This window comes from Lathamus discolor, chromosome 1 (genome assembly GCF_037157495.1).
Source record: "Lathamus discolor isolate bLatDis1 chromosome 1, bLatDis1.hap1, whole genome shotgun sequence".
Lineage (NCBI taxonomy): Eukaryota > Metazoa > Chordata > Aves > Psittaciformes > Psittacidae > Lathamus > Lathamus discolor.
The window spans coordinates 78520447-78544361 of NC_088884.1; the positions used below are offsets into that span (position 1 = coordinate 78520447).

The following is a 23915-nucleotide window of genomic DNA, read 5'->3' on the forward strand; positions in this document are numbered from 1 at the left end:
CTCGCTGCAAGGTACGGAGAGGCCACCAAGCAGCGATGGAGGTTCCTCACCACCACTGCAGCAGCGGCAGCTGTACCACAGCAACAGTGCGGGGGCTGCCCGAGCCTGCTCCTCCGCCTGAGTTCCGTACGCCGACATGGCCGCCCCCAGATAGCCACGGCATGGGTGTCGCTACCTAACCCAGCCTCCAGCGTGCCATTCCGGGGGACTTTCATCCGTACAACAACATGGCGGCCACCTCTCGCCGACCTCCGCCCGAAGCTAGAAGGAGGCGCTGCGGCCGTAAAGCAGTGCCCGTTTCCCGATACCCAGCTGTCGCAAACCGGTGAATGGCTCCGGAGAGGGACCGGGGGGGATGGGGGACACGAGCCTGTGACTGTGGCACGGGGGGGCGGCGGCGGCGCTAGCGGCGGCTCCTCTCCCTCCTCCTCCTCCTCCTGCCCCTGGGGACGCGCTGCTCGCCAGCGACGTAGCGGGAAGATGGATCCCAACAGGATCATCCAGGCTCTGAAGGGCACCATAGACCCGAAGCTGCGCATCGCTGCCGAGAACGAGCTCAATCAGGTGAGGGGGGGCGGACGGCCCCGGCCACGACCAGCCGCCGGCCTGCCCCGCCCCCGCCCCGCCGCGGCATGGGGCCGCCGCACAGCACGGGGTCGCCCGGCCCCGCCGGCAGGGGCGGGTTGCGCCCCCACCTCGGCGGAGGGGCCGTCGTCCCCGCAGCGCTCAGCGGCCGGGGGTATCGCCCGCTGGAGCGGGCCCTTCCACCCGGCTGTCAGCGGCTGTCCCGGGCGCTCGGGCCTGGCGGCGAGAGGCAGCTTGGGACCCCCGGGGCAGGACCTGCCGGCTCCGGGCGCCCCGGTCCGGGCTGTGGGAGCCCGGAGACTGTGCGGTGCCCTCGCTCCGTTGTGTGCTTAGTTTCGTGACCCTGGGAGCACGGTGTACCGGGTGGAGCGCGGCAGCGTAACCCTCGGGTGGCCTGGGCGCTGGTTGCAGTGCTCCGTTCTGGAAGGCATGGTACCGGGGCGCCGTGCTCCTCGGGTCTCGGTCCTGCTCTTCCCGATGGTTGAGAGCGGTGGCTCCCGAGGATTTTGTCCGTTCAGTAGCGCGCGGAGTAAAACTTTGCGATAGGCACGTTAGCATTCTATTGGTAGTGTTTATCGCAGCATCCCGCAGTTTGTACAGGCAGTAAGCACTGAAGCAAAACTACGAGCGCAGTCTCAATTCTCTTAACGGCCTTCCAGTACCTAAACGGGGCCTGCAAAAAGTCTGGAGAGGGACTCTTTGCAAGGGCATGTAGTGACAGGACAAGGGGGAATGGCTTTAAACTGACAGAAGGGAGATTTAGCTTAGACATTAGGCAGAAACTCTTTAACTATGAGGGTGGTGAGGCACTGGCACAGGTTGCCCAGAGATGCTGTGAGTGCTCCATCCCTGGCAGTGTTCGAGGCCAGGTTGGACAGGGCTTGGAGAAACCTGGTCCAGTGGAAGGTGTCCCTGCCTGTGGCAGGGGGTTGGAGCCAGATAAGCCTTAAGGTCCCTTCCAACACAAACTGTTCTTTGCTTCTATGAATTTGGACATTTGAAAAAGGAGGAAGTTCCTTTGCACAGCGCTAAATCCTTTACATCTATGCTTTAGCGGAAGGGATCAGTTCCGTTGGAGGACTTGGATTTTTTGACTCTTTTGGTGTCTTAGAAAAATGGTCAATGAGAATTGGCTGTCAGGTATTACTGCTATTTCAGAATTGCTCTTCTGGCTTAATTTTCTATTTAGGTAGTTTAAAAGTCATTCTGAATTAGGTAGAGCTAATCCTTGCTTTAGCAGTTGGCAAATTCCTCTAGTAAATCTGGATTAAGTGTTGGACATTGAGAAGGCTCTTGGGGATAGTTAGATGAAAATACAAACCTTTTATTTCTTTATTTGGCACAGTTACTTAAAAAAATTCATCAGTATCTATTTTTATCCCTACATGAAGGACTGGGAGGGAAATTATAAATATTTGTCAGCAGCCTGTTGCACAGGATTTGGAACTACAGTAATAAACTGCTGCATGTTTGGCAGGCTGAGAACAAAGAGGCAGCTGTCTGGGTCCTTACACCGTTGTTCTGTCATCAGTAAGAAGCTCAGGAAAAGTTTTGAAAGCAAGATTGAGATCTGTTAAGTGTTTTAGGTTCAAGTGATGGGCAATGCAGTTCTCATAAAAGACATAGGTTTTAGTTTCCAGAGGACAAGTAGACAAGTACATTTATTGAGATCAGGTTGAGATACAGATTGTTATTTGAAACAGCTGGCACATTTTCTCTTCTCTAGCTACTATAAGGAATGAGTCTTGAAACTAAGGCATACCTTTTATTGTGTAGGCTTTCTGTTACTAAATGAAGCATGATGTATCTGACTGATAAAATGTACTGATGCAGTGCTGAGTTTGACATAACTCTTTAGATGAGGAACAAAAGTGCTCCTGAGGAATGTTGCTTAAGGTGGGCCTTTGACATCTTGAAGCTTTTCAGTGCTTTTGAAGCAAGACTTCAAAGTGACATGTCAGACTCTCATATATCTAATGATAGTGTTGACATATAACTGTGTTCCTGCAAGTATTGGAATCCAGATGGTTTTCTGGCATTTATCTTGTTCTAGCAAAGGAACCAATCCACCAACCAACCAGAAAACCCTCCAACAGTAAGTAGTTGAAATGGTAATATAACACTTGGCCAAACAAAACAGGGGTCACCTTTATTCTGTGCCATAGTTAAGCTGATGCTGCTCCTGATACACACATGCTAATGGGTATTGAGGTAAAACTTCTCTTGTGTTTGTCTATCTGCAGTGTACATTTGCTTTGAAGTTTGAATCCAGGTAGTGACAGGAGCTTCCCAGAGAGTGTAAATCCAACTAGTCCACCAATATGGCACCTCTCTGTAGGCGACTCATTGCCTATACCAAAACAGAGTCCTTTAGAACAATACTGTAATGATCCTGACGCTGTAATTTGCTTACAGCATAGAGTGTGGGGAATGGTGTTAAAATGAAGGAAAGGTTCCCTACCTGTAAAAAATCCCAGCGTGTTGAAAATGCCTCTTCTGTATGCTTCTTTCTCTTCTGCACATGTGTAAAGATAGAGCTAAATCAATCAAGTTGTTGTCTACCTTCTGGATTATCATCTAACTGCATTCAGAGATGGAGTCAAGATTCATTTTTTTCTTCCATTATTATATCTATTGGAAAGATGCTTGTGAATTTTCTTCCTCCTGCAGCTAGAAGCAAGCTCTGGTTTCCAGACAAAATTAATTTATGGTCCATTTATATCCATTTGTGCCAATCTTACTTCTTAACTAGTATAGATTTCTTGGTACTCTCTCTGACATATTTGTCAAAGGCTGAATCTCTACTGGCCTGTTTTCCTTGCCTCAACAGGCTGTATTTTCTTTGCCTTATACTAAAATTGTATTTGTGAAATCTAATAATAGGAGGGCACAGCTCTTCTTTGTTTCCATTTGAATTAATCTTTTTTGTGCAAGCTGGTCATTTGTTTGCAGCATTCCAGAAAGTTTCATGTTCAATGCCACTAATACCTCATTTGATAACTGTAGTTTTAGAAGGTATCTTATTTGCGTCCAACATCTACATATTTCTCATAATTTAATATACCGAGGTCTCCTTTTATTGTATGGTTATTCATCACAAAGAAGCTTCAAGCTTTTAGGAGAAGTTCCTGTTATCGAGTGTATGACCGTGTTCTTTGTCTCCTTACCCCACTCTGTTTTTGTTGGTGCAGTTCTAAAGATCACTCAGTTCTTTGTAGGATTTTTCCGATCTTTCTCCTTGGATGACGCATTCTATTTATGAGTCGTCAACAAACTTCACTCCTCGGTGACCTGAACACAGGTGGATGTGTGGGGTTTGCCTGAAATGTGATTCTTGATAAACTAGAGCAGTAATTTCCTGCCAGGTCAGTAATCTATCATGTAACTGCTGTCATTTCCCTTTTAGCATGTTGATTTTATAAGTGTACATATCATTCCATACTCCTTTCTCTCTTGTGCTCCCCCCACAATTTTAGTGCATTGATCTTCAGTGGCTCAGCCTGCTATAGTACATTTCTTTGGCTTGTAACAGCGGGGGAAATAAGATAATGATTCCAGCTGTTTGTGTGAATATTGAGGAGTTGCAGAATTTGGCTTTGACAGGAGCAGAGTAGCAGTTCTAGAAGAAGAGAAAGAAATATGAGGAGGTTGCCTGAAAGCAGAAGAGTCCAGAATAAAGATAGGGGCTTCCGTATCTACCACATCTTTGTTGAGCTGGCTGCCATAGTGGGTGGGGATCTTAAGACCACTCTGAAAGTGCCAGTGAGCACCTCATTCATTACCTAGAGGAAGAAATCTCAGGTGTTTGGGTATTTGTACTGAAGACCAGTTTGATGAGAGAGTTGCATGGTTAGAATTTCTGTGAAAAGTGGAGTTTGTTTGAGACTGGGTGAATTTGGCAGCAGAACCCAAAAGGAAAGCAGCTCAGGTAGGTTCTTTCATATGCTTATTTTCACCATGTATGAAAGCACTGTGGGTTTTCTCCTCCCCATTTTGTTTTTCCCTCCACAAAATGCCTTTGTGTAGGCAGGGAAAGAAGAAAGTGTCTTTTGAAGTTGTAATTTGTTTTAACAACTGTCTGTGACTGACTGTGTGAAAAACAAGAGGGAAAATACTCTTAACAACTGCAAAAATATTCCCGAGTGTGAAATACTGATGGAATTTCTAAGTAACGTATTTCCAGTGCACAGCAAAGAAAATGAAACTTACTAAAGCAGGTAGTTGAGCATTCGGATCAAATGTGTGTAAACCTTAAAATAGTCTTAGTAAACAGTTAATTGCATATGTATTCAAGGCACAAATTTCTTTTGTCTGTCTTTGCAAGCAAAAATGTAGTGCCTTGATTTCTCAGCAATTTTTACATGCCATGCTTGGATTAGGAGGTACAGAGAAAGAGGTGTTTACTGCTGGTGTAGAAGGATGGTCTGGGCTTCACTTGCAGAACCTGGGGGAAGGCTCCAGTTTTCCACATACGTTGTCCTTGATTGTCCCATTGTTCTGCAGAGGAAAAAGCACCATCCAGTGCTGTTCTGCACTCAGCCGCTGTGGTTGTCATCAGTGCAGTGGGAAGGTTACAGGCAAATAAGATTATGGAGCAGTTGCTTGCTGTGGGATTTAAATGTGACGGCAAGCAAGATGGAAATAATACTTCCTGAAAAGTGTTTAGTAGTATATAGTACATGGCAACCTGGGATCCAAATCTGCATGTTAGGTGTGAAGAGTATTTGCTTCAGTAAGATCCTTTTGGGGAAATTTTTACATATTTTTCTTACTTTTCTCTTGTTGCATTCTAGTCCTTTTCATGTGATGGTGTTAATCCTGCTGTTTTTCCGTGGCCCGTATGAGGCTTTCTTGGGTGTCATCTGCTCTATACCTAGTCAAATAGAAGAGTAAATAGGCAAAACATGATGTGCTGTCTGATGTTTCAAAGACTGGAGCTGTGGTGCTGAGGCAGGAAAGTATGTGTTAGGCCAAAGGTGTGTGGACAGAGTGCAAAAAGCTGTGTAGCTGCAATGCACAGATCCTGAGACAGCAGACAGAGATGGCACAAGATGCATGGGGACATATACATCTCTCCTCCATTGCTGTAAATTTACCAAACTGCATCTTAACCAGTGCTGTATGCCTCTCCCAGTTTAGCTGCTAGCTTTGCATGTTACTGTATTCCATCCTCTTAATCCCAGTGGAAATTAAATGAGTGAGTTTGGGGTTTTTTTTTAGCATAAATGCTCTGACATGTGATTCAGTATGTATTTTACATGACTTTGAAATGATCACTCTTTGTAAATACTCAGTGAAAGTTTATAGTTAAAACTTTTACTTTCTCCTTCAAAATAAACATATGCCACTGTGGGTCAGCACCTTCCACAGCAGTGTGAATCGGAGGCAAATGTAATTGTTCACAACCTGCACAAAGCAGTGTGCTGTATTCTGGGAGTTGTGCTGAAGGTCTTTTTCAGCCATCTGGTGCCTCCCTGCGGCTCGTGGGCATGGCTCTTCAAAATCAGCAGATAGCTTTCCATTCCTTCCGTAGGACTGGCAGTATACCTGCTCTCCTTTTGTAAAAGTTCAGGTGCAGCTCTAATAATGTAAATAACTTGCTGAACTCATCAAGCATCAAGATCTCTTACTTGTCTCTTCCCACTTACACAGTCCACACCTGACAATTGCCCTGCAGCTGCTTGTGTGATAAGTACAGCTTTACTTACTGGCTCCCAGGAGGCTGTCACATGGTTTCCTGCACAAGGGAGGGAAAGGATACATCCCAAGATCACAGTTAGCATTGTGAGACAACTAAACCGAGAATGTGCTGGTATACAAAAAATGTTGCTGCATACAGCTTTTTAAAAAGTCCTCTGTTCTAAAAATTGCAAGCAGCATGTAGTTTTCCTGAGCGGGTTTGTTGTTGCGCAAGTGAGCAGGGTGGTGGTTGAGCTTCACAGATAGAACCAAATCGGGGGCACAGAGTCTCTGTTGATCTCTACAGTGTTTGTGTTTCTGATAACAGTTAGAAAATGAAGCTATGTACACATGTGAATTGCAGTAATTACAATAGTATGGAGTAGGAGGATTTAATGGGGGCTTGATACTCTGATCCTTTTGACCCTTTAGGGATGTGGGCGTGTAAAGGAACCTCATAGCAGTGTGCTGGTAGAGCTGGGGCCCCCTCTGAGACACTGCGCGTACCTTCTGCATAACATGTCTTTTGTCACTCCAGGCGCTTGCTGAAAGGATTTGCTGCACGGGCCAAATAACCGTATTTGTATATATCCTGGCAAAACTTCAGGGATAGCTGTTGTATGCCAGCACAAGTGGTACCCGTAAAGCTTCCTGGAGTAGCACTGACTTTAATGTGGATTTAGTAAAAGCCGTTTGCACAGAGAAAGGGAAACAATTTTTACCATTATCACTGTGTCCACTCTAAATGTCATACTGGTAGGACTACTGCAGGAAAACAACAACAGCAAAACAACCTCCCAAAATGTTGCATTCTTAATGTGTTCATAGTAGTAAAATCTGTGAGTTGATTGGGTCTGAGAACAAAATATTGGCACTGTTCAGAATAAAAAGAATGATTTGAGTTCATGCGTGTTTTTGGTTTTCTGTGCTGCTGGGATTCCTTGTGGCTTCCCTATCTCCCTGGAGTTGGGTGTTGAGTGCTGGAGGATGCTGCAGCCTACTGCAACCCCCATCAGAACCCGCCAACATTGTAGGTATTCTGTCCAGTAGTGACTGAAGGACAAACTTTGCACTCCAGGACACTTGATTAAAAGGTGATCTTTGGAATTGAGTACGCTTCAACCAGTTGACGTTGACAGCTGGTATTTCTGCATGTTTGTAGATAAATGGTGTTCCTGTGCTGTCTGTTACAGCTTTTACTTTGTTTGGAGCATTTCTTATGGATAATGAAAGTTTATAGAGAAGGGAATTATAGGAGAGTATGCTTTTGATTTGCCATTACTGTTTTAATGTAAGATCTCAGATTACTCTATAAACACCAAATGAGTCTCTGAGCACAGAGTAGGTTACAATTACACTATCATTATAATGAGTAAAATGAGGGCCAGAAAGTTAACTGATTTGGTAAAATTATTGAATGATAGTGTTGTGATGCAGCTGTTGCACTTAGGCATCATGAAAGCAATGTAATTTTACCTCGTTATGGAAATGCTAGCTCAAGGAACTGGGTACACGAAGAGCAGAACGCTCCTCTTTATTTCACAGCTTTTGAATGAGGGAAAGTTTACAGGAGGATGTAGTAAATTTGTACTGAAAGCACAGCTCTGGAAACAACCACAGAACTGCCAGGCAAAGCAGTTGGAAAGAAATACTATAAAAGGTGAAATAAAGCAAGCTTGTGCTATCTAGCCCAAAGAAACATCTCTCTTTGGACATGAAGCACATGGATCTAAGTGATGAAAGATCTGACCTACTAGTAACTACTGATGTTGCCAAGGCTTAGTAGTTACTGCACCATGCTGAGTCAATGATTCTTCAAGTTGGAGGATCCCTGTGGAATGACAGCAGAATAATGCTGTCAGATTTTCACATCTTTTCAATCTGGCATGCCTTGCTCAGAAGTTCAGTGGGCATTATTTTCTCTTTGACATTCCTCAGCTGCATGGCTGATGGAGTGTTTGAAAAGTTCCCAGGAAGGCTGTGGGGTTTGAAATGTTATCTGTGTGCACTTGGTTTTAATTAAAAATGGCGATTCCACTGTGTTTTCCCAGTTCTTGTTTTTCTGTTAAGATGCACTATACTTCTAGTTCATTTGTTGGTGTATAATATCTGGCTAATGCAGATGCTGTTTACAGTTGAGTATAATTTTAAATGGTTTTCTTAATCTCTTCAAAATTTAGTATCCCTATTACATCACAATCTGTTTTGCAAATAAATGGTATGTATTGATGAAGCATGTCAATATCCATTTGATTTATGAGGCTGAGTTAAATAAATCAAAGAGAGATCTGTAGTGCTTCTCATTATGCATGTTCAGAATTATTTAAATATTCAGTACCACTATTTAAATATTAATTACCACTAATCTCTAATGGAGAGCCTTGTCACATTACTTATTCCACCCATGGGCTGTTATTTGGATTGCTGCAGATCTGGGTAAATCCAAGTGCTAAAACCTTTCGTACTTCATGAGGAGAGTCAAAAAACTCTGCAAAATGTATTTGTTCTTCAGCTTTTGGTAATACGGTCTTTTTCAAACATAGTGATTTGCTAACTGTTTTGTATGTATTTCAGTCCTACAAGATCATCAATTTTGCTCCAAGTCTACTGCAAATCATAGTATCGGATCAAGTTGAATTTCCAGTGCGTCAGGCAGGTGAGATGAATTCCTTGTTTACTTTTCCTTCAGTAGACACTCTGTATGTTATTTCAACAAAGTATCCAACTGTTGCAAGGCAAGTAAGTTCACATTTGTGGTAAATGTGGAAATGAAAAGCATCTAACATGAGGGTCAGTTAAAACCAGGGGCATGTGGTAGAGCCCTGCTTTGGCATCCCTGTGTTTGTAGTGATCCCTGCTGGATTGCTGTGATACTGATAGGAGAATGATTTCTACTCAAAACTAAGTACCCAAGGGAGCCTTATGTCTTCATTTTCCCTGTGGTATTGAAGTAGTGATGCCAAGAAAAGTAGGAATTTAGAAAAAAAAAAAAAAAGATGGATCTCATTTTTATACATGTGTCCATTTTCCTGGAATAAGGGGAGCTTCTAATAATAAAAAAAAACCCATCCCATAGTTCCCTAGGTCAGGGGTAGCCACATATGCTTAGTGAGTATCTATGGTGTCTGCTCACAAAAGTTGATTTGAAGGAAGGTCACATCACTGCTGAGTTATAAATTTATAGCCTGAGCATGTCTAGAAAGATTGCCCAGCAGTGTGTGTAAGTCCAGGTATGCTGTGCAGTTAACTTCAGGGTATACATCTGAGTAAGATCAGATTCGAAGTTCTCATAATCTGTTTTAACTAATCCTATACAATATTTCTGATACAGAAAATATTCAGCTTTTCCAAGAAATTGATGAACACTGCTTTGTTCACAGCTCTGTTTTTATCCTATGGAACAGCATTTCCCATAGAAGCACTGCTGGGTTTTTTTTTTAACAGATCCTATTAATCCCCTCAGTGCATTGGGGCATGCTGACATATGCTGTTTGTCATGCCGGCATTTATTTTTTCAAAGATAATCCAACTTTGAATGGCATTGTTAAACCATTCTCTAGTAAAGTTTGATGCTTAATCTAGACTCTGTGAGGTAGTTCGTGTAAATTAAGCTCTCATTTCTGTATCATTCAGGAAAACCCACCAAGTATGTAGAACACCATTTCTAAATTTTTGGTTTATTTTTCATTTCTTACAGAGTGGGGGTATGAAATAGGAAAACATGTTTAAATTACGTTTGTAAGCTAACAGATTTCCCTGGGAATTTTTTAAAAGCCAAGAATTTGTATAGCAACAAGGTCTATGGTTAAAGTAAATTAAAGTCTTGGGCTGGTCTTTGTGGACCTGTTTCTCATGTGAAAATTCTGGCACGTCACCAACAAAGAACTGTTTTTCCTCTTGTTCCTATAAAATATTTTATGAACTACATGTTTTCATACTTTGTAATTTGTCACCGCCAAGAAAAATGATTGTACCCAAGGATATCTTATTTAGACTTTAAAACCCTAGCTAGTAATCAGCCCAACTAGCGCAGGTATGAGAGTTTATTAAAAACGTTCCTTTAATGTCTTACACCATATTTACTACGTTTTCATAAAGAATGCCTACAGGCATTTTAGTACTGAAGCATAAATGCTGCTTTATTTTCAGTTGAAGATTAACTTTATTTTTCATGGTTGTTCATGTGAGACAGAAGGGAACAATTCTACTGGATTATGGGAAATCCTAGTAGTGAGATAAAGCTTAGGGAATTCACAACAAACATTTCAGTCTGAATAGAAGGTAGGCCACATGCCAGTTTCATACTGAGCATTTCCCCAAACGAGTGTCCCTTTTGCATGCACAATGATTTGTTTACCTGAGCTTTCTAAACTTCACTTACTGAGCTTGAGTTAGGGATGGCTAAAAATGCAGATAAGCAGATTTTTGTTCGCTTATTTAGAATGATTGAATATTATGTCCATATAGAAGATTGCTGTAATAGAAAATATATCTGATAGAAGCTGACTGAATAGTGTCCTGTTCTGCTTAGGACCAGGCACTTGAGCCTGATCTTGTGTGGAATTATAAAGAAAATGGTTTTCTGCTTCAGCTGTGCTTAGTGCCTAGAATTGTTAACAACTCATGCAGTGGTTTTCAGTTGTCTTTTCAACTCTTTGTTCTACTTTCCACTTGTAGTAAAGCTGAGCACAGAGGAATGTGGAAATGTGTTACAATTAAACTTTTATTTCCCCCATGTTTATACTTAGCTGCCATTTACCTGAAGAACATGGTGACACAGTACTGGCCGGACCGTGAACCACCTCCTGGGGAAGCAGTATTCCCATTCAACATTCATGAAAATGATCGTCAGCAGATTCGTGATAACATTGTAGAAGGAATAATTCGCTCTCCTGACTTAGTGAGGTACCTTACATTGTGTGGAGGTATTTCTGTAGCTCAGGTTTTCAGACCTACCAGTCCAGATGTAGTTGATGTGAGAATCTCAATTTCTTGGGAGATGAATCAAGTACTTGTTTTGAAAATGTAATAATAAATTTTAACGTATTTATGTGCACTTGTTTTTCAGAAATGTAGCAACCCAGCTATGAGCCTTGTGATGTGATTTGTCCTCTTATGGTGGTGTTTGAAGTGTCATGTAACACTTACTGTAGTGACAGCCTGTTTGTTTGGCTGATGAGGGCAGAAAGGGCTATCTGCAATATAGAATTAGTCATTCAGAGAAATACTGCCTCAGATCTGTTTCTTTCTAGTAGCCCTTTTCTCAATTACTTTTGCTATTTTTATATGTAGTCTCAGTATTTAAATATTAATTAGTATTCTTGGGCTTAAGCTATTTGAAGAACAAAAGAAATGCTGTTCTCTTTTTGATGGAAGAATAGTTAAGATTCATAGACGTACTACGACTGGTACTTGTTCACCACTCTAAAGTGAGGCTGACAGGATGGGATTAGGCTATACTGTATAGATGTTCGTCTTCAAAAAAACAAAGAAAATCTTCCTCTTCTCTCCTGCTGCTCCCCACCAGCTAGGTGCCCAAAGATGTCCTTTTTTTGTCAGTGGTCATATCCAGAAGGGGTGATTCACTACAGATTGAAATTGGGATTAGAGAAAGCACTTTTAAAAAAATAATGGAGAACTAGGATGTATGAGACTGCTATAGCATTGCTGTCACTAGAGGTCTTTATGAATAAATTAGACCAACACCTGCCAGGAACGCTTAGGGCATAAATGGTCCTTTACTGAGACAAGAAAGTGAACTAAATCATCATTTCCAGTTAATCTTTTCCAACACACTCTGACACAGATGATTAGTATCTCCACTGAAAGAGATAAGTGCTCCTTGCCAAGGTTGTGCTATGAGATAAGGAAGCTTGTGTTGTTTTGTGATAAGGTAATAAAGGTATGTAGTTTCTCCTGCTATCATGTCATAAACACCAAGGCTAAGTTCATACAAAAGAGCACAAAATAATGGAAGTTTGAAGAGTTTTTTGCAAACTAGTTCAGCCATCGTTTCATAACCTGATATTCAGAATGCCCTGATGTTGCGGTGACAATCTACACCTAAAAGGATTGTTGAAAACACTGGGACAATCACCTGTAATGAAGTACAGGGTTTCTAAATACTGGCTAAATTTGTAGACTTGTCAGAGGTTCAGAAAGTCAAAGAAACTTTACTGGAACTGGTCTGAAGTTCTAATCCTGTTATTTTTCATTGTTTGCTTGTGAGAATAAGTGGGGGAGGAACCAAACTGGCAACAAACGCAAATTCCAAAGACTTGAGGGGGAAAATGAGTTAGTACAAAGCTAGAAAGATCGGTAGGTTAGAGGACCCCTTATTGAACTACTTTTAAATAGTGGCTCCTTATGTACTGAACTGCAAGAGGATACCAAAGGAAAACTAAATATAGAAGAACCAATATTTTCTGCAGACCTTTTTTAAATTCCTTAGCAGAGCCAAGAGTATTTATTTGCAGCTTCTAGTTCAGTGCTGCTGAGCATTTTGAATCACACCTCACTGTAGTCAATTAGCAATCCCATCTTGCATCACCGTTGTGAGTGGCAACTAGAAGTGCATGGAGGGAGAGGAATGGTAAGATATTTTTACCTAATTGGGCTCTGCCATATACTTTGGAAGTGGAGAAAGTGCTGTTTCTAGTAGATCCCAGGAAGACTGTGATTTCATGAGGAACCTCTGGTTTGGGTTATAACACAGGCCAATACTGTTTAATAAAAATGTACAAATTTGTGGTTTTGTGGTTACTTTCAGCCTCTTAAGTGTGTGTAAGTGTAAACATTCATTTTCAAAGTATAAAGCTAGCTGGTCTCATGAGCAATTAATTGTTTTCAAATTTGCCTGATGAGTGTGGAGCTAAAATGTCCTAAAATTAGTTTCTTCCTTGAAGTTAAATCCCCTTGGATTTTTTTTTTCCTTGCTTTTCCTCTGCCATTTCCCAGAACACTTTCAGTGCTGTTAAAATGCATGTGATGCTTATGATGTATTATGCATATTGTGGCCAATAAACCAAGATTTGAGATCTGTTCTTTAATACTAAACACTGTGCTGTGATCTTATTTACTTATATTTCTTATTCCCTCCTGCCATAGAGCCCAGTTGACAATGTGCCTCCGTGCTATCATTAAACATGACTTTCCTGGCCACTGGACAGCTGTGGTAGACAAGATAGGCTACTACTTGCAGTCTCAAAACAGTGGGAGTTGGCTTGGGAGCCTCCTGTGCCTGTATCAGCTGGTGAAGACTTACGAGTAAGTTGATGTCCATCAGTAGATGAGGTAGCACTACTTTCTGTCTCAGGTGATTGGTGACAATGACATTCTCAAGAGTGCTGGCAGTTCTACAAGGAATTCAGATAGAAAATAGGAACTAAATCATTGTCCTATGCTTTCTTTCCTGCAAATAAATGAAAACTATTTGTCACCTTTATATCACCAGTGAATTGAAAGCAGAGATGGCAGCAGTAATCTCTATGAACTTACTGACTTTTGTCTTGAGGCTTTTTACTTTTGATCTGATTTAACTCGTCTGTGAAAAATTTCTTAACTTCTTTTTTTTTTGATGAGTCCCCAAATGCTGGATATATGAATGCAAATTATTTTCTACTTTTATGTCATGAATACAGTACTGTCATTGTCATGTACTCCTATTGCATTTTGTTACCTATAGCATCCTCCTGATAGTCGAAATCCACAAAGCATAGATTAGGAGAAATGTAGTGAGCATTCTCACTAATTAAAAAAAAAAAAAAAGTCCATTGTTAGAAATATATGTATAAACTGCACAAAGTCTCCTACACTGGAGATATTCAAGGCCCGCCTGGACAAGTTCCTGTGTGATGTACTGTAGGTTACCCTGTTCTTGCAGGGGGGTTGGACTAGATGATCTTTTTAGGTCCCTTCCAACCCTTGGGATTCTGTGATTCTGTGATTCTGTAAATGGAGAAAGGGAGAATCTTTTCCAGACAAAGGAATTGTCTTCCCCTTTCAATGGCCGTTCATTTCTATTTGTTCAGCGCTCAGCTTGGGTTTGGCACTGGTATGAATGTCAGAGACCTTCAAGTCCTTGCTCCTGTGAGCTGACAAATCAGTAGTAAAGAATGTTAGTTCTCCCTTCCTATAGCTACATTCTATATAAGGTAACATTTGTTGTTTTTAATTTCTCTATTTATAAGTTAGTGAATTTGCACAAGTTGTTGAGATGGGGGTTAGAGGAGGGGAGAATGAGTGGTTGGGTATTAATTATTTAATTTTGGGGTTTTAGGGTACTGGAGTTAAATTGCTGGTGGGGAATAGGCGTTAGAATCTCCAGTGTGTAGATCCTGGACCAATGTTTTTCTTTCCTTTGCAGATACAAAAAAGCAGAGGAGCGAGATCCTCTCATAGCAGCAATGCAAATATTTTTGCCTCGGATTCAGCAGCAGATGATCCAGCTTTTGCCTGATAACTCCCATTACTCTGTACTGCTTCAGAAGCAAATCTTAAAAATCTTCTATGCTCTTGTTCAGGTTGGCATCTGTGTAGAGGAAAACCAAAACTTTTACTTTGCTGGGCACAATGACCCCTTTCAGTACACTCATGGGTGTGACTGAATATTGATTTCACTGGGAAAAGTCAAGTACAATAAACAGCTTTTATAAAAATATGTTCCTTATAGATTTTTTTCTACTTAAAAACAGGTCACATGGTCCCCCAGATTAAATTTTGAATGAATCTAGTACTTTTGCACATCCTGTTTGTAAGCTTACTGGATAAATGTTCCTGGTTCTGTAGAGTCGCACATAATCTCATATGATCTGTATGGGTATCTAGATAGTGCTTGCTGGGCTGTGAAAGTGTCAGTAGTGGGTATTGTACTGTAATTGTCAAATAATGCACTTCAGTAGGTGGCATTTCTCATTATCTTCTGAAGATCTGGCAGAAATTATTTATTGAGGCACATGCATTTTAAATAGATGAGTGGCTTTTACAGGGATGTATTTTAGAGAATGAGAAACAAAACAAGATTTTACATAAGGGGCAGCAGGAGAATTCTTACTAGGGGTTAAAAAGCTAAAATTGTTTGTTATTAGATGGGGGGAGGATTAAAAAGATCCCAAGATCCTATTTTACTTTTCAATAGCTTGCTTGAATACTGACACTTTGCTTTAGATTTTGTAGAGAAGTAAGATTTACTAGATAGGAGCTTTGTAGTAAATAGGAATATATTTTACTTCCTGAAATGCTGTTGGTTTACCCAAACCCTGTAATACCGACACTGCTGTGGTCCGTAAGAGTTAGCTGGGGAATTGTGAAGAAGAGGAAGAAACAAAGAGTCAGCCACTTCTCAGACTAAGGAACTTTCCTCAGATAGTGTCTGCTGAGAAATTCCTCTGTAAATTGTACCAAGAAGGATGCAGTTAGAGTAGTATTAATATCTAACCTAATTAGTTTTAATTTTGCTTAAAGCCTCATCTTCCTCAGATTGTAACTACTGTAGAAACATCTGCCTTTTTCAGGTAAAATCAATATTTAATGAGTGTGGTTTTTATTCCTATTTCAGTATGCATTGCCACTCCAGTTGGTGAATAACCAGACTATGACTCAGTGGATGGAGATCTTCCGTACTATCATAGATAGAAATGTACCTCCGGTAAGTTTTAGTTTTGCAAATACAATACTTGTGCATTGCTATTTGAGGAACAGTCAGTGTGAAGATTTTCTAAGTGTTCTTTTTTTAAAAGGTCATCTGTTTAAGATTCTTATCCTTGGAATAAATGGTCTTTCTGACAGAAATGTACGCTGTCCGAATTTCATTCTCCAAGGTAGTGACACCGTGTAAACTCCAGTCTGGGATGTTTGCAACTTTCGAAATATTTTAGCCAGTTTCTCTCAGACAAGAAGCGAAAGCTCATCACAAACCCATCATTTGTCTCTGTTCCTCTTTTTCTTTCACTCATCCTTCACATTTCTTGAAGAACAAAAGTAGTAATTAAAATCTTGTTTGTGTATGTACAACATTAACTGGCAGTATTTTATGTATTTCTTTCACAACCATAACATTCTTTTAATAACTTTTGCATTAGAATATGGTTAGGGTGTATATATTTTAAGGAGTTAGTATCATGCTGTGTGGTATTCAAGTATATCTAAGAGTTTCTGGCTGTAAATATGCATATTTATCTTAGAATCATAGAATAGTTAGGGTTGGAAAGGACTTTAAGGTAATCTAATTGTGAAGATTAAAGTACAGGGATTGTGCAGGTATTGCACATATGCAGTATATTGACTAATAAAGATATTTGAAAGTTTCTAAATGTTATATAGCTGTAACCAAAGTTTTTGGTTGGGGCTGTGCGTTTGTAGTAGTTTACTCAACAAGGAACATTTAAAGCATCATTGATCTCAATAATACACACAGCTAATTTAAAATGTATTTATTTATAGGAGACTTTGCAAATTGATGAAGATGATAGACCGGAGCTGGTGTGGTGGAAATGCAAGAAGTGGGCATTGCATATTGTAGCTCGTCTTTTTGAAAGGTAATAAACTAACAAACTGATTAGAAACTAAATTTGGGTTACAAATATGTAATGTTACTTGAGGTGCAATTAAACAGTACAGTTGAGTTGATTTAACAGCTCATGGTCATGGAAGAGGTATTCCTGCTGCTGTCTTCGGGCTGGCATTGGCATAGCCACTGGTCTGAGCTCTTAGTGAAATGAATTAACTTTAAGATGGCAAGAAACTAGCCCTGTGGAAGAAGTACATCTTTTAAAATTTATTGATTTTTTTTTTTTTTTTTACTACATCCAGCTACAAGTGCTCATATTCTCAAATATAAAGGCAGGGGAAGTTTTGAAAAGGAATCCATAAATATGAAAATTACAGAGCTTGTGACAAAAAGGTGGCTATATTTACTTGACTACAGTATTGTACATTATGGTAATCTAAGAAAAGGGAAACGGGGCATTATATGGGAAATAATGGCTTAGAAGACATCTGAATGAGAGGATTCCTTTGGGGATGGAAGACTACGCAGGGTCCCTTTGTTTCAGAAGGTACTGTGTTTTCCTGGCACAATAGAATTCTCAAAATGTAAATATCTGCATCCTCTTTTTAAAGGTATGGAAGTCCTGGGAATGTGACTAAAGAATACTTTGAATTCTCAGAGTTTTTTTTAAAAACCTACGCTGTGGGCATACAACAGGTAAGTACAATTCATTTGTTTCTGAATTAAATATTTTTTACTGAAGAAATGCATTGCTTTTCAACAGTGTGTTTGTATCAAAGTTCATTCATGAAACAAAAATGAACCAAGTCAGGCAGGTCTTCCTTTTAGTTATTAAGAGGTTCTTTAGACCTCAGTGCCATTCAGCTGGGGTACATAACACAAGTTTTCAGCAATTCAAACAACCTTGCAGGAAAATTCTCAGGAAAAGTGAGCGCTGGTGAAACGGTGTTATCATGTATGAACATTCTAGATACAGCTGAGAGACAAAACTACTGATGCAGAGCCCTCATATCATAGAAGGGTATGTTTTCAGGCCAGTCTTTAGGAAGTGCTTTTGCTGCAAACAATTTAGCTACAGTAATCCAATGATACTGTTATCTTTCAGGAAGATGAAGCAGATTAGAAGGTATCTGGAGAATAGCAATGAAAGTGGTTTTATACTTGGCAAACATTTTATGAAGATACAGCATAAACTCACACTTTGCAAGGAAATTTTTGTTGGGAAATGCTAATTATTTGTGAGTAGCATCGTGGTGTGGAGACAGCTCAGTTCTGATAGAGTTGCATAGAAGAGAGGCAATTCCTGTCAATTTTCTGTGGTTTTCTGTCAGTTCAGCTGTGTACCCCTCCAATTGTGGGCTTCCAGCATCTCCCTGGTTTGGTGGAATGGATGTAGTAATTTGGTGCTTGAAAGCCCTGGGTGCTGGCTCCCAAGCTTGGATTTTTGGCACAGCTCCTCCTGTTTCTTACGCAGCCTACCGTATGCTATATGACTACAAGCACAGTTCTCAGCTAAAGCTCTCGAGTGTTCAGGCTTTTGGATTACATATTCCAAACAGGCTCCTGAGAAGCCAGGAGACTGCAGTACACTCTCCTTCTCATTATCTGTGCTCTTGCCTCTGTTTGACCTGTAAATCTTGAAAAACACCTGGGAACAGAATTTTTCAAGTGACAAGTGTTTGGATAATGTCTGTTTCCAGAAGAGGTGGCTGCTTAGCATGCTGTCGGATTAAACATCCCTGACAGGGCGTCTTTAGGCTTCTTATGATTTAAATTTGATGCAGAGTGCCAGGCTATTGTTATAACTTCAAGTCAAATTTGAACTAGATTTCAAAATACCAGGATTGTCTGCAAAACAAAATTACTTTTCTCCATCCAGTTTGACAACAGGATAGTTTATCCACCAGTGTATTAATTCTGTGTAAACATATAAGAACCAGGGAGAGGAATGGTTGTGGTAAGGCTGTAAGCATTAAATAGTCTAACATCTATTCTAAACTCCTTTCAGTGTTTAACTTCTAAGTGGAAAAATAAAATCCCGTGAGCAGTTGTCATTTGAAATACTTAAGGTTTGTCTGTTAAGAGATTACGCTATGTAGCAGAGGGAGCAGCTTGGCTTTCAAGATAAATGGACTGGACTATCTGTATGTTTCTTCTATTTCTGGCTCTTAAATGCTGATTTGTCATGTTTTCTTGCAGAGTTAGTAAGAATTCTATTGTGAATATTACATTACTAAGCCTTCATTACTTATTTATCAGTTGTAAAGTGCTGGTATCATGCTGGAATCTATATGAGCTGTAGATAATTCTTGCCCAAGGAGGATATAATATAAAAGAGTTAAGATCAGACTTGGTACTCCTAATGAAGGAGTTATATCCAAAATAAGACCTATTATAATGTTGTGAAGAATTATGAAGCAGAATTGTCTTTCTGAAAATACGACTTGATATTTTGTTGTGCATTGCCCTTGATTTTTATTGTTATTTGTGTACATATCAGTTCTTTACACATGGTTCGTCCGCTGTTAATGCAGATTAGTGGCTTTATTCTGTAGGTTTTTCTTAGTAGAGCAAGCCTGTATACTAAGGGAGCTTTCTGTGACAGAATTTGTGATAGCATGCTGGATGATTACAAAAGGGAGTTGAAGGGTTTTGCATTTCTTCTGGTTCACAGATTTCGGCACTAACCTATTTTTCTAGTTAGTATTTCTATTCTTACCTCTGTTCTTCCGAAGTAATTTGTCTTCTTTAGGGGCCTGTCCTTAAAAAATGAACACAGACACTACTAACAGATTTTTAGCAGCCAACCAGTTTGAAAATCTCACTGTGCCTTTTCCTAACCTATTCCAAATTTTGCAGAGGCCTGCGTAAACTGAGAGCCTGTAAATATTGAAGTGTATCTTTGGTTTACTATGACAAGTGATCACATGGTGGGGTTAGTAGTAAAGGTAGACATGTACATAGATGCTTGCAGGATTAGATCCTGCAATATTTGTAATGTTGTAGGATCTAATACAGATAATATATATACTTTAATATATATTACATAGAATATATGTACGAAATAACATATTTAAATGTTTTCTGATATTTGGATCAAAGGCATTACATTGATAACTAACAATAGAACCTCTGCTGTAAAACTAATCTGTCAATGTGCATTTACTAAAGAGGTTCACTGCATGTCTGTGTGTGAGAAAGAAACTTCATTTAAAAATATTAATTTGTCATTTCTTTAGGTTCTCTTAAGAATCTTAGACCAGTACAGGCAAAAAGACTATGTTGCGCCACGTGTTCTTCAGCAAACATTAAATTATCTGAACCAAGGCGTTATTCACTCTGTAACATGGAAGCAAATGAAGCCACACATACAGGTCAGTGTATAAAACCCAGTCATAAACACTGCATGTCATCAGAGATTATAAAAACAACAGAACACCACCAGCAGTTTTGCAATTTTAGAGAAGGTTTCGTGCAGCAATTGATCTGAGCAAAAAATAGCATTTCTGTATGAATGTCGTTGGTTTTTTTCAGTATTATGACTACATTTTATTGCAGATATTGTTAACTCAGCTAAAGATTCTGTTCCATATTTTTATTTTGGAAGTTTTCCAGACAACCATAATGTTCTGTCTTTTATTACTTACTGCTGTTTTGAATTGTCTATAAATTTGGAAAGTCATAATTGATTAGATACAGGGAGAAATTCTTCACTCTGAAGGTGGTGAGACACAGTGGAACAGGTTGCACAGAGAAGCTGTGGGTGCCCCGTCCCTGGAAATGTTCAAAGCCAGGTTGGATGGAACTTTGAGCAACCAGGGCTAGTGGAAGGTGTCTCTGCCCATGGCAGGGGGGTTGGAACTGGGTGCTCCTTCCAACCCAAACCATTCTGTGATTCTGTGATTGTAGTGAACAACTCTGTGATTGTAGCGGGCAAAGAGAACATGAACTGTGAGAAACCTAACTCTTTGTTTTATACGTGAACTAAAACCAAGTGAAATGTTATCGTTACGCTTTTATTTTTTTCAAATCATAAGTTGGTCTGTTGTAGTTAGTTAATCCAGTGACTCTTACAAAGAAGGACTTAGAAGTCTGTTCTCACGTTAAGTGTTGCATTGGTGAGATCCTTCTGCCGAATGCGATGTTCTGCTGTTCATAGACTGTGTCCTGAAGTGTATTTTGTGTGAGTCACTTTGTAAAGGTAGATTATATAATTACTGCTGTCTGGGACTGTTGCAAAAGAAAAGTGTATTGTAAGCTTATTTCTGTTGGCCAAAATTAACACTGGTTAAAAGAATTTGACTCTTCAGTAAGTAAGTCTAATATATTAGTGCTTAGTGGAGGCAACCTGTACTGGAATTTGATTTTGTGTGTACTTACGTGTATTTGACTTCTCTAATATTAGAGTATAACAGAAGAAGTGATATTCTCTCTAATGTGCTACAAAGATGAGGACGAAGAGCTCTGGCAAGAGGATCCATATGAATATATCCGCATGAAATTCGGTAAATGTTTGTGTTTATTTTTTTGTTTTCATCATAAGTGTGCGCTGTAGTCCCAGTTAACAGCATGGCCACTGTAATGTCTCTGTCTTCACTAGTGTCCTGGACTGGAGGAAGAAAATTTAGTTTCTCATATATCAGTTAATCTGAGTTAAGAGAAAGCGGCAGACCAAGTGAGTTTTGGCCATTTGGCTGATAGCTTTAAATGATTCTTTTAACAATTTTTCCTACTTCACATGTGCTCAGTGCAGCCCAAATAAACTATCTTGCTCTCTTTTTAATGCCAGTTTCAGAATCTCCTGCAGCTCTTGCTTTGACCAGAAGAGGCCTGACTTGCTCTTCCTTACTGAAAATTGTTAATATCTTCAGAGTTTTTCCCAATTATTATTGCTAAATTATAAAATGATAATATATTCTTCCAAAAGACGCAGTGCGAAATCATGGTAATATCTCATAAGACCATATTATGAATAACTACTTTTATTAAAAGACGCATGTCATTGAGAAAGAGAAAGGTATATTGAAAATATAGCAGCTGTGGCTGGAAAAAATCTTTAAGCCAGGCACTACAGAGATATGTAGCATTTGGGAATTTTTAATTAGTTGGGATTAATATATGTGAAAACAGAATTTAAATTTTCATAGAATAATAAGAAAAACCCTTAGAGGATTGTGCAAAAAATTAATCACAATATAGTGTTGATCACTGGGGTACAAATACATTGCTCGTTTTTAGTATGTGAATTCAGTTCATGTTGTATAAGTAGTGAATTCTATTTTTATATGTAGTGAGACAGTTAAATATGGTAAAGGATAAAGAAAAGAAAAAAGCATAAAATTACATTGAGTTGAAGTATAGTCATATACATTTGGGTTTGGAACAGAATTCAGTAGTTTGGTCTATTTCCTAATCATGTTTTATCTTCAGGCTCTCAGGAAAAGTTAGTGTGTAATTTTAACCACAATTTAAGATTATGGTTTTTTAGATCTTTTTCTTTAATTCAGTTTGTGTAGGGATGTTTGCATTAGAACATGTTTGACAGTGCAGGTTTTTTTTTTTTTTTTCTTTTCAAGATACAAGTGATATTTTCAATATGATTAAAGAGGGTTTACTTGTTAAGAATAAAGCTAAAGAGCTTAAACTCTCAGCACATTTGGAACTACCCCATAGCCAAGTAGATTTTACAAACAAAAGTTTCCCATGAGTTTTTAATAAAATCAAACCTAAAATGTGTGCGTATGGTATGCAGATGGTACTGAAGTGTACTGTTGGTTTTCCCATAGAAGTTTTAATACAAAAAACCACCCCCCAAACCCCAGGACTTTTCATCCCTTAAATACATTGTTTCAACGAATTAATGAATAAATAACACATCCCTAATAAAGGAAATGATGAGTGGTCAGAACATCAGGAAGGCAAGAAGTAAATGCTTTCATAAGCTATGTGACAACCTCTTTAACTCTTTAACTATGAATACAACTCTGTCAATAGTTTTAAAGTTACACATTCACCCTTATTTTGTGATATCCCACAGACAAGATGGTTTATTAAAGTTTTATTCTGTAATTTATAAATAGATTTTTTTTTTTATATTTTTTAGATGTATTTGAAGATTATGCATCTACTACAACAGCAGCACAGAATCTCCTTTATACTGCTGCGAAGAAGAGAAAAGAGGTATGGAACTAGTGCTTTTTAATTATTTGAAGTTTCCTTAATGATGTAATTTTCCCTTAAAGTTTAAGATGCTCCAGGAACCTAGTCTTGAAAAATCTACTTGCTAATACATAGTCAAATGTTTTCCTGGCTGAGTGCTATCAATATTGAGTGAATAAAAATACGTGTGTATTTATAAATAAGTAAGTGGATTCCTCTTGCAGCCAGATAGGAACTGAATCGGAATACATGTACTGGTATTTTCGCAAGTTTACAAACAGCCTCTGTCATGGATGTTCTGAGCTTCCCAAGCTGTAGCAGGGGGAAAGTGAACTTGGTCGTTATTAGTTTTCACTGATGTTATTTTAAATCCTGTTGACAACAATGAAATAAATTATCAAGAATTAAAGCAGTTTCATAGTTACTCTTTAAATGAGTATATAACTTTCCTGTAGATCTTTCTATACTTACATTAACCTGGGCAAAAGATTGCCAAGCCCCGGAAAGCATATGCCAGTTTACTAAAACTGTGAACTTTTCTCTGGGTACCATTTTTACATCCAGTAAACATGGAGCTCATATTCCAGGTAGATTTTTTAGAGACAATCATAGTTTTTTTGTCAGATGGAATAGCCTATGATCTTTCTTCTTCTTTATTGTCAAAACAGTCCTTTCCCACTGATCTTCTCATTTTCATAATTTGCACTGAGACTGTCAAAATGTAATAGTATCTGAAAGGCACATAATGGGTGTGGAAATGACTTTAAACAATTAGTTTTGCCAAGAAGCCTTTCAAAGTCTGGTAAACTTCAGAAATTACTGCCAAAATCAATAGATTAAAATAAGTTTATGAGGTTTTAGTCCAAGCTGTTGTTGAATATGTATATATTCATACATATATGTACACACATGTATATGTATATATGTATGTATATGTATCTGTGTGAGACAATAAAATGGGTGTGGTACAGTTTGAGCCTCTTGC

General features: G+C 39.3%; 1 protein-coding gene across 4 annotated transcripts in view; it reads left to right on the forward strand.

Moving 5' to 3' along the window:
* Positions 1–244: 244 nt before the first annotated feature.
* The window catches only part of IPO8 (importin 8), an 87085-nt gene continuing 63414 nt past the window's right edge, over positions 245–23915 (forward strand). For 2 of the 4 annotated variants that reach the window (XM_065682036.1, XM_065682046.1), the window contains exons 1-11: positions 397–564; positions 8839–8920; positions 11013–11169; positions 13372–13530; positions 14630–14786; positions 15821–15910; positions 16705–16799; positions 17383–17467; positions 20011–20145; positions 21177–21276; positions 22875–22951. In XM_065682036.1, the coding sequence (XP_065538108.1) occupies positions 481–564; positions 8839–8920; positions 11013–11169; positions 13372–13530; positions 14630–14786; positions 15821–15910; positions 16705–16799; positions 17383–17467; positions 20011–20145; positions 21177–21276; positions 22875–22951 (1221 nt within the window). In that variant the 5' untranslated portion in view covers positions 397–480. Of the gene's footprint in view, positions 565–8838; positions 8921–11012; positions 11170–13371; positions 13531–14629; positions 14787–15820; positions 15911–16704; positions 16800–17382; positions 17468–20010; positions 20146–21176; positions 21277–22874; positions 22952–23915 lie in introns of all 4 variants that reach the window. The other 2 variants (XM_065682054.1, XM_065682064.1) reach the window with 2 other exon arrangements.